The sequence below is a fragment of the Ciona intestinalis genome, chromosome 10 (assembly GCF_000224145.3).
Source record: "Ciona intestinalis chromosome 10, KH, whole genome shotgun sequence".
In the NCBI taxonomy this organism is placed as follows: Eukaryota; Metazoa; Chordata; class Ascidiacea; order Phlebobranchia; family Cionidae; genus Ciona; species Ciona intestinalis.
In genome coordinates, this window is record NC_020175.2 from 307,468 (window position 1) to 319,240 (window position 11,773).

The following is an 11,773-nucleotide window of genomic DNA, read 5'->3' on the forward strand; positions in this document are numbered from 1 at the left end:
TTCCTGATTTAAACGAAGTTACTACTTTTTATTTCCCGCGGGGATTAGAGCTTCCATTTCCCGCCTTGGGAGACTTTACGCGTCGGCCTTCCCGTCGCCTAAAGTATAAAGTTACCGCAGAAGAACGTACGTGCTACACATTATAAGCGGGTTTAGTGTCTGTTGCCTAATATATCCAATTACGTAATGGACTACTTTCCCTGTCTTATCTTAGGTTTATTAGTCCACTATTTCGCCTTATATCAAAACAGTATAATGTATAGAACAATTAAAAACTATGTGATAGTTGGTTATATTTAATTTGCAACGGATTTGGACAGATTTTGCAACAAAAATATTTTTCAAATAAAAGAGTGTTGTATACATACAGCATATAATTTATATATAGTTTTTGTATTTGCTCAAGCGCTTATCTGCGCCATGGAATATCTTGACCAACTCCCGACCAAATGAGCATTTAGGTCACGAAGCAACTGATAACATCGCCATGGTAACCATGGTAACTAGGTCGCTTAATTAATCGAAAGTACTTCAATTGCTGCAATTAATAAAATGCAATTGTAGCATATGTTGCAAATTCTAATAGCGAGCAATTAATATCGATCAGTTTTTGACCTAACAGCTACGAAACGCACGACGTTAAGATGGTGTAAGCCGTTTTCCCAAGAGTAAATATTCGCTCTCATACACATTCCATTACACATCGAAACTAATAATAGTTGCTTTTTGATAAGAATAATATAATTGGCAAACAAAATATATTTACTGATTTCTGTAAGTTGATATTGGTTAAAACACGATTATGGGATAATATGGGCTAACGGTATCCATCTTACCCCTCAGTTTTAATAATGTTATTTGTATTTAACTTCATATTAACCCATCAATCATACAAAAAAGTTACAAAATTACAAAAAACAACAGTATTCTGTGCTTCTAAATTGCACTTAAAATAAAATCACTACCCATCATAAGAAAACGTAACAAAGTTATAATCACTTTTGTGCAGCAATAAATTGGAATTAAAATAAAACCATTCTATCTCCTAAATAGAATTTAGCTGCATGGTGGGGTAATCTACTTAACACATTCCACTTATAAAGATATTTAATAATGATCACTATTTCTGATACGTTGTTCAGCGGAGATTAATTGGAATCGTTTATTGTTTAACCATATGTTTAAAAAATTAAATCCGTTTTATCAATTTATCGTACTGTGAAACAAAGAGATTGAAAACATGGACCATCTTACATTGTTACCCCAACTTAGTATTTTAATCAAAATTCGAATTCGGTAGAGTTTATAAATTCGTGTTATGATGTTTTGAATTCTGGTTCGTGTTCTTGATAAAAACCAGAACTTCTTGTTTACTGTTTATGACGTCACAGTCGTCGATTGATGTAACACAGATTGTTTAATGGAATGATTATGACGTCGGTGATACAGGGTTCGCCAAAGTTCGTTAGTTATTGTTGAAAAGTTGTTAAGCTAAGAATTGCCTAGAAGCTTCTCAAACTCAGCACTTCCTTAACAAAAAAGTCAAAGTCACATTCGCCGTAACTCGTAAGCGGACACAAGGTGTATGAAACAGAACGCTTGTGTTATAACAGCTGTCGTTTTCCCGCCACGAGGAGAAAAATAAGTTAGATTCATTCATTTCAAACGGTGATGATTCCGACGCTAAATTCCCACGAAACAATCGATGTTACAACAAATTCTTAGAACAGGGGTGGTTGTCGTGAAATGTTTTTCCGTCTCAACGATTTGCCTACGCTGTATGACGTCATTGTCGTCTGCGTCTCGTGACTCAAACCACGTGGTCTTGCTTGTTGCTTCACCTGAATATATTGTCTTGTGGAAATTAAAGGAAATAGGATGACGCAATTGGCGTTACGTTTACCACATAAACAACTCTAAAAACGTTGCCTACGCGTCCATACATTCTTTAAATTGAAAATAAATTTATTCATAGCTTGACTGGGTAATATGCTTCTATAAGTGTATTGTTATTGATTGTCGCTTTATGTAAAGTGTCTCGGTGTCTCCGTAATTTCCATTCGTTTTTCGTGTTTTTCACACAAACTTTTTAAGTTTTGTAACTCCAAAGGCATCTTTGTTCTTTGTCTTGTTCATCATGAAATATACGACATTATTATCAGACTTTTTAAACTGTTAGGAGACATGGCAAGTTGGCTTTCATTCATATGAAACAGATAAAACACAAGTTGTACAGTACAACTTAATGCAGATAATGCTTACATTGCTTAGTCTATTAAATTTTTTATTGTCGAAAGTTTCAAGTTAGGCGTGCTGCTTGCTGCATACCCTATCATCCCAGGTTTGGTGCTTACTGCATATACACACATAACACTAACGCCAACCATGTTTCTAATACAAAGTTTCACACAGGTCAATTTACCATTCAACCTGACAATGCAAAAGGCACCATCGCTAACAAGGACCTTCTCATGACTTGCCAATATCCAAGTTACTTCAAATCGGTTCGGTGGTTAGGGCTGGACAAGCAAGTTATCACCAATATGACCAAGGTAAGTGTGGTTTTTTTTTGTTTTTTAGGAAAATCGCTCATATTTTAATAATTTATAGAATATCACAACATGTTTTTACACCACAGGGGGTTAAACTTGATAAAGATGGTCGCCGACGAGAGCTTTACCTTACATTGGTGAATGTATCTTCTGATATGAATGGGATGTACACATGTGAAGGATATGATACAGCCATCAATCAAACTGTGGCAGAAACAAGGATAGTAACTGTCTTTGGTGAGGATATATTATTTATAGTAATCCAGTATCTCACTCCTAACCATTTGGCTTTCTAAAACGTCATTACTTTTGTGTGAATGCACAAACTCAATAATTTAGAACAGTTGTTCTTTGTCTACTATAAAGAAGTTGGTAGGCCTATTCATAAAATTGTTGTTCTATGGCAATAGCAAATTAAAGTTAAAAAGCCATATTTAAAAAAATATTTGATCTGAAAAACTCTGGACCTTGGTATTTAAAACAGGTGTGTTTTATGTTTACACAGTATTTTATGTAAAGTGTCACAATTTTCATAAGTAAATTGTTTTATGTGAAGAGAAATCTCAAAGTGAGGTTTTTAACTCAATTTTTAACAAAACCACTTTTGCTTTCAGAACCAATTGGTTTCGTGAACCCAAAGACTGAGCAGACATTTGAACTTGGCCAAACAGTGTCTGTTATATGCCAGGTGTCTGGTAATCCTCCACCAAGTGTGGTTTGGAAACAAGGAACACAAAGTCTTGAAGGGACTCCTGAGAATAGTAAGCATAATACAACACAACTTTTCTTTGGATGATGTAACTTGTTTATCCTCACATGACGGGGCTATAAAAGTTGTTGTAACACGGTATTTTGTTTCATACATTTTGTGTCTGCTTACGAGTTACCATGTTTGTAACTTTGTGCCAAAAGGTCCAGAACAGACGCATGCCTTTCAGCATTTGGTTTTGTTTTACCCAACTTTAAAAAGAGAATGTATTTAAGCACGAACTTGTGGTTTCTTATTTGCTCACTGATTCAAATAATCCCATTGACCATTATTTAATAAAAACCACCATTTAAAGGTCGCATCTACCAAGACCTAGATACCAACAACTTGATTATCAAGAACATCACTAAAAAAGATGAAGGAAAATACACTTGTTTGGCAAGGGAGCTTTCTAAAGGACAAACACGCAACTTGCCAGTATTTGTTGATGTACAATGTGAGTGATATGAGTTGTTTTCATTAATTAAATATATGAATGTCATATTTTAAATTCATTTATAGGTCAGATTTTTTTGTACCTAGCAGTAGCACTGATAGCAAAACATATATTTGTAATTGTAGTAATTACCCTTTGGTTCATTGGCAAATAATATATGATATACTTGTGCTTTAAATTTGTATCTGTTTCTGTTTCTCTCCATGTAGTTATTGCTGAAACAGTAACATGTTTTTTTCGTCCAAATATAGTAAGTAACAACCCAATATGTAAATTACCATTTGTGCTAACACACATGATTTCACCCTGTTTCAATAAGGAGGTCGAGGTTATTGTCACCCGTGCTCCCCTGTTTTATTATGCAAATGCACTTTAAGGTATTAACATGCTGTATTTAGTTGGACCTGCTGGAATACAAGTACCTAAGATGGTGACAGGAGTACAAGGAGGGGACGTGACACTCACATGCAATGCAACTGGTGAACCTGAACCAATGTATAAGTGAGTTGGCGTGGCTTTATTATTTGCTATATGTGGGTAGTTCAATTTCTAATGTACATTATATTACATGAATACATCATATGTGTCTGGTCTATGAGAAGACATTCATGTTATAACGCGACAGTGAGCATGAGGTGTATGAATACGCTATGTGTGTCTGGTGTATAAGAAGACACTCATGTTATGTTTTGACAGTGAGCATGAGGTGTATGAATACACCATGTGTGTCTGGTGTATAAGAAGATACCCATGTTATAACTCGACAGTAAGCATGAGGTGTATGAATACACCATATGTATTTGGTGACGGTGTATAAGAAGACACCTATGTTATAAAATATTTAATTTCCCATAACAGCAATAACTTCTTCAATCTTCAATAACTTTCCACATAATTTTAAATCAATATAAAGCTCACCAGACTTCAACTTGATCTGTAATTTCCTCTGGGGCAAATGATCAATAAATTGTATTTTCTCACAGATGGTACTTTGGCGATGGAATGACATTCACCAACTCCACCCTTGTAAAGGATGGCGTCAGTGAGGATGGGAAAGTCCTTATAGTTTGTAAGTTTATGTTGAATAGGTTGCCCAATGAATGTTTAATGTTTGTATATGAGTATCATATACACTGCGGGGGCATGTGTAGCGCTAGGGGAATTAAAATACATACACCTGCTGTTTTAATTTATTTTGTTAAATTTATTTTTTTTTCACAATACTTATACCGAAATTAATAGGTTTATTTTTTAAATCCAGTTTTGTAAAGATTTTTATTATCATACCAGATTATTTACTTTAAAGTTCTTAATGTTTAAGTGTAAATTTTGTATTATTTTACTGAGAGGGTATTTCATAAGCAGTTTTTTACCATATTTTTAAAAATAATGTCTTTTGTTCCAGCCAATGTAACAGCAGGCGATGCCGGCAAATATACTTGTATTGCAAAGAACATTCATGGAACTGACAGTGACACAACAGATGTCATTATTAATGGTAAGCATGCATTGTGACATCATTATTATACATTCATACAGACATACATTTTATCAAAACATTAACATTATTCTCATAAATATCAGGCTTGCAAAGGTAATACGTTTTTTTTGGTCAAAATTTCGAGTAACATTTCATCTAAGTTAAACTAATATATAGTTATAATTTAAACAAAAAGTCGAAAAGAAACCTTGTTTTCGTAATATGGGAAATTTAAATTTATTTTAGCTGTACTGGTTTGTATAGACACTTAACAGTAGCGTAAAACGCTTTTGGATGTAAAACTAGAGTCGAAAAACATACGATGTCACAGTGACATTGTCACCTCTGTTTTTAAAATTGAAGTGACATTTCACCCTAGGCCCCCTAACCGTACACTCATGCTAAATACATGAAAACACTCACATGATTCCCATGAATATGATGAGGTTCTCCCGTGCAAGCTGGGCTCACATATCACCTGTTCCCATCATTATCAATAATTCATACACATGTGCCCCTCACACCATCTTACCACCATCACCATGCTATATTGAAGTTAGCTTTTTTATGTTTTTACAAAATGTATTAACTGTTTGGGTAAAACAGTATCTATTCTGTGTGATTTACAGTATTGTTTAAAAGTATTGGCATTTTTTTGCTTAAACATTGTTGGGTGTGTAAGGTTAAGTAGAAACAGTGTATGTAATAGTTGGGTAGGTGTGTGTTTAAGAGGTTGTTGTTTGCAATGTTAAAATAGTATGCAAATCTTCTTCCTTTTTTTTATGGATTTCAGACTTGTTTTGTCCAATAAGCATAAAATTGTGCATTAGTAGTAATGTATCTATGTCTTGAAAATATGCCTGATCATTTATTGATTATATAAGTAACAACAAAAGAAATGCAAAACATCCATTAGTTCTAGTTAGTGCGGGAGAATGGATTGTCAAAGTTGACAGTTATGTGGTTATTCCATTTGGTAGTAAACAAAGAACATTCAAAGAAATATAAAATCGTATCTTCATGACTTCCATAGACTGTTGTTGGCGTTGTTAATTGTTTAAATTTCACACATTTGAAAACATTCCAGCACATTTTCAACGTAACAACATAAAATCGTTAGAAAAACAAAATTTCCGCTCTTTTTCATTAATTCAGCAACACACCTTAGACCTTAAGCAACCTAAGCATTTATTGATTGTTTAAAATTCCAAACTATTAATTATTGATCAAATGGAAATTAAATCCGGTTGCTTCCTGTCTCTTCCAATCTGCATAAAGAAACAACGCGAGCTCATGTTAAATATAAAAACTTTTCTCCATACTTTGAGCGTAATAAATATCGAACAGAATAAAACTGATCCAGTGTTTATGAAAATATAGGTTTTTGTGTCACAGACTTAAAGTTAACTAGTTTGTTTAGATAAATTTGTGACCCCTTACACATCTAACTGTACTTCTGTAATTTATGCTAAAAATGAGCTTTGTTAAAAACTGTTAGTAAAATTCTTACACATCAGAACAGCCAGCAATATATCTGCCAACAAATTCTGTATTTCCACCCAGTATAACATCAATCTTATCTTCAAACCAATGGTATATAATATTACACTCGCCCACCAATTGTAGGATTATCCTAGCTTAGAGCAAGCTATTAATTTTTTATGTTAAAATTGCTCATAATATTTTATGATTTGCTATTTTTGTTACAAATTCCTATAAAAAGCTTTCAAAATACTAAAGTAACCGATTTGTGCGTCATTACTAAATTTATCTTTAACCTACTTACCATGTGATTATATGATTAATGTATTTCACAAACATGTCCATACTTCATGTCATGCATTACTTAACCTTTGTTTCTAGTATACACACAAATATCATTGTTACATCACAGAGCGATGGTATACCAGTCTGAGTCTGCATACTTTTCCACCCTAGAGAATACACTTGAATATTAACTTACAGCTGCTATGGGCGTTCCCCGTATACACTCAGCACATACACTTGCTGTACTTCAAGCTTTATAATGGAATGTTCTGTAATACTCAGTCTGTCTTAAATTTATAAAAATAATTTCAAAAAAGTGCACCAATTTTACCAAGAACTGTTACATCTTACACTGCTTAAAATTTCTCACAGTTTTTTTCATTATTGCTGTTTTAAATATTAATTTTTGAATTTTACATAGTTATATATCTGCACTCATTGTCATTTTTTCAAATGCAGGGTAAGCTAGGTCTGCAACCCTGACGCTACCCATACCCATATGTTTTCACTAAGTAGCCCTAAATCCCTTGTACAGTTGATTAATGTATTTTTGTAATAATTTAAAAAAGTTACACATTTTCACTCATAGGACTAAAGTTTTTAAAATGCATGTTGTGGCCATAAGCCATATGTTTCACAGTGGAACCAGATTCCTTTTATAATTGATTAATGTATTATATTCCCACCCACAGTTCCACCAACCATCAGTATAATATTGGGGGATTCTGTAGTTGAGGGAGACAATGCAAGAATTGGTTGTTCAGCAACTGGTATCCCTACGCCTGTTGTCACCATCTTCAGACATGGAGTGGCGTTGAACAGCTCGCAGGTGTGTGGGGGTTTTATTTGTTTGTGTGTGTGTTGGGCAGGGGGTGTTTGGTGCTACCCAGTGTTTGTGTGGTTGTTAGTTGGACTTGGTGGGCTGTTTTATTTGTTTGTGTGTTGGGTGTCAGTGTATGTGCTAAATGGTTAGCGCTAGTTTGAGGCTTGACGCTGCTACCAAATAGGTATATGTGCCATAAACTCCTAAAATTTCAGAAAAAACTCCCAAAATTTTCTATGTGGTAACTTGTCATCTGGCTCGAAGTGTATTAAAATGCCACATGCGTTAAGACGACTGTTGTTGATAAATAAGTTTAATTTAATATTTACCAAAGTGTATATGATTGCTAAACGTCTGTCTGTCTGTCTGTGTTGTGGTATTGTTGGTTGTCTATCTCCATGTTGTTAGTTGTCTTGTGTGTGCTTGTTACCTTGTGTGTTTCATGCTATCCCAACATTAAGCCTAATTTAACGTTACATTTGTTCCAGTTAAGTGAAACCACCCCGATGACAGTTGAATACAACAGTGGAGAAGCTCAGATTCGTTTCACCCCATCTTCATATGCCGATAGTGGAGATTATACTTGTATTGCTTCTAATTCAGCTGGAAACATTGAAGGAGTTATTAAGCTGGATATTCAATGTAAGTTTATATTATTGTATATTATTGCAGGGTGTATATATTGGACGATTAAAAAATATTCAGACATCATCAGGGTTTGCTGTTAAGTGTCTTGTTCCAAAAATATGGCAGACAAAGCGTCAGTTTTAGAAGAAGGGAATATATCATTTTTTTAGCGCCCTAGTTCTCAGCCTAAATTAGCTTCCACACTGCTGTTATGTGTTTTTTTCAAACAAGCAGAGCAAAGTATATTGCATTCACCACATTAATCAATGAGGTTCCCTATGTTTGATGACTATAAGTGTAACTGTATTTTAACAATTTCATTCCAAAGTTTAATAAAAATCCAAAATATGATGTTTTACTTGTAATGTGTATCATAAACAACAATTCCCATTAATTTACGTTCATACCAGATGCTCCACGTGAGACGACTCTTCCAGAAGTTTACGCTTGTTTGAACGAGAAAGCCGAACTTTCTTGTATATTCGACGCAAACCCCAAACCCACCCTCACTTGGGGTAGAATGTTACCTGTTGCTGCTGCGGATGACGATTTTCTTGCCGTCTTCACGAGCAACCAATCTGTTGGAGTAACTCCCGATGAAGCTGAAGTGACGATGACGTTTACTCCCATTGTTCCCGATGACAACCTCAGTGTTCAAGATCAAGGAGGTGTCTTGATGCTTAAGGTGAAGTTTGGATGTTTAATCGATGAATAAATAACTTGTTTATCGTTGAGTGACAGGGCTACGATAGTTGCTTAAAAAAAGATGAATGTAACTTGTTTTATACTGTCAAGGGAATGATAGTTGTATAACACGGTTGTTCTGTTCGATACACCTTGTGCACATAAGTTATCCCATACTTAACTTTGTTTGTGATTATATGCCAAAGGACACATAGGTTCACAGTGGTAGCTCCAGCATCATCTTTCATAAAACTTAACCTGAAGTTGGTATAAGATTGAGTAGACCAGAGTTTCCCAACATTTTAATAAAATCCTAAGCTTAATCAAATGCCACAAAATTATTGGCAAGACACAGCCATTATTGTTGGTGTATGTGTCCTTGGTCAGGGCATTTACCTGCATCAACCAAATAGTCATTTTCACTTATGAATTGTCTGAATTGTCAGCCATATAATCAAATAGAAAAATCCCTAACTCATTCTTATGCCTCAATGACAGTTAAAATTCGGAATATAATTTCCAGTTGTTACACATATGTTGTGTATATTTAGTTTCAATTGCTCATAGTTAGATAAGAGACTCTATTACTTCTACTATTGCATCACAAGGGGCTGTATCACTCTACTATTGCATCACAATAGCATGTGTTGCTACTTAAAGGCACCATGGTGTAGTTATATTAAGACAGCATGCATTGGAATGTGGGCAAGTGTTTGGCAGCTTTCATAGTTTATAAAGTAAGCTGTAAGCGGACCCTTTGATATCTTTCCAACACTATATAGGATACACATGTCCAATTACTAAAGTAATTACATTCATGCTGTCCATTATTATTATTATACAGTTTTCACAATGCCTAGTGTTTCATTGGAAGTTAGTAAATATTTTTAGAGAAGCATAGCTTCTATACTGTTTTGTTGAAATGGTATAAATACTAAAATTTTTAAATTGGCAACACGAACCCATCAGTGAACATTCATGGTAGTTTTGAAAGTCACTACAGTGAGCCTTGAGACCTGTACTTTTCAGTTACAAACTATGAACTGGTAACTAAACATGTAATGCACTTTCACAGTGTATATGAAACAGAACACCCTTGGTATAACTTCTGAGTTTCCTACCTTGCAAGAATCATAAGTGACTTATGACATTCATTTATAACTTGTATCATTAATTCATTCATTCCACCACTGAACAACACAATGTATATTTAGATAAGCGAAGTGAATGAGGAATCATACGGTAAATATTATTGTCGAGCACGTAACGAACATGGGGAACAAACTGCTGTTGGTGAGCTGATGATGGCAATGAAGTCTTCCAAACCACTTAATGTGGAGGTGAGAAGTACTTTCTTTCTTGCTTATCTTATAGTAGGGTGGGGAAAATGGGATAACTTTTCATTCTATTTTCTCGTCCCACTAGGTAGTAAACAAGGAATTTAAAAGGAATAAAAGAATTCTAAAACCCTATCCTCACGACTACCATAGACTCTTGTTAATTGTTTCAAAACACAATCGGGATATTTAAATATGATTTGCTAAATGTTGTCCCGTCTTCCCCTCAACCTACTACTTATATAGGGCTGTTGTTTATATGCTGGTATTAAAGCATTAAAATAAGTTTAACTTTAAAATACGGGTATGAGTCTATAAAGATGTCCAGTACCATTGGTCGGTGGTTGGGCCCTTGCATCGTAACCACAGGATACCAGGTTCAATGCTTGATACTGCTAAGCATATGTGTTTTAAGTAAAACACCTGACAGGCATTGTTCCAACCCAGTGGTCAATAATCAGTTATAGAACCCTGGGTGTAAGGGTGTTAAATAATATACAGTTTCCTATTTAATGTTGCATAATTAGAGATATAGGTTTATAAAAGTCACATATTATAGAAACAATCTATTATTTATAATGTCTATAAAGGGGGAACACTTATGCTGTTGCTGTTAAGTCTAATGTTGCGCAATTTTTGAAAGGCAGGGTATTGGTATAATTGGCAAAACTGTATAACACTGAAAACAATAGCAAAACAAGAAGAGGAAACATGCAAAACACTACTTGCTAAACCTGACATGTTTAACCCAAGTTCCCACACAGGTGGTCGACGCATCCACCAGGCAAGCGAACGTGATATTCTCCCCACCCTCCAACATTGTGTCGCAAATCTCCAGATACCTCATTTCTCTCTCCTCTGGGAGCCAACTCGTCCTCGAGGATGAAATCGCCGCAGGTTCGTTGCCAGCTGCTCATTGGTTAACAGCCGGCCAATCCCGTGGTTCCGCACCACTAATTTGATTATGAGGTCATAATGTGGTGTTATGATGTCATAATGGCAAGGCAGTGGTTCAGGTTTTTTATGACAAGATTTTTTTAAATACATGAAAGACGTTTTATAAAAGTTGTTTAAAAATTTTTTTTTTTTTTAGTTGAAATTTGTTTGTTCATTTAGAAAAATACCAAATTTATTTTTTCACATGTTCTCAAGTTACACTATAAGCATTTTATGCTACTTACTGCAATGGCTTCATACACCTCGTGCTAGTTCATACGCCCTACGCTTACTGAAGTTATAACACTTTAACACACACACAGGAGGAGATGGCAATATAGAAGGACGTGTGTTAAAGTATT

General features: G+C 34.8%; 1 protein-coding gene across 1 annotated transcript; it reads left to right on the top strand.

Annotated features, from left to right (window-relative positions):
- Nucleotides 1–2,184: 2,184 nt before the first annotated feature.
- Nucleotides 2,185–11,437, top strand: LOC100183448 (hemicentin-1-like). Its single transcript, XM_026836453.1, has 13 exons — nucleotides 2,185–2,191; nucleotides 2,413–2,552; nucleotides 2,639–2,789; nucleotides 3,167–3,313; nucleotides 3,617–3,757; nucleotides 4,135–4,258; nucleotides 4,741–4,826; nucleotides 5,163–5,255; nucleotides 7,697–7,833; nucleotides 8,316–8,469; nucleotides 8,865–9,139; nucleotides 10,353–10,478; nucleotides 11,240–11,437. The coding sequence occupies exons 1-13, from the start codon at nucleotides 2,185–2,187 to the stop codon at nucleotides 11,435–11,437; spliced, it is 1,779 nt and encodes a 592-aa protein (XP_026692254.1).
- The last annotated feature ends 336 nt before the right edge of the window (nucleotides 11,438–11,773 follow it).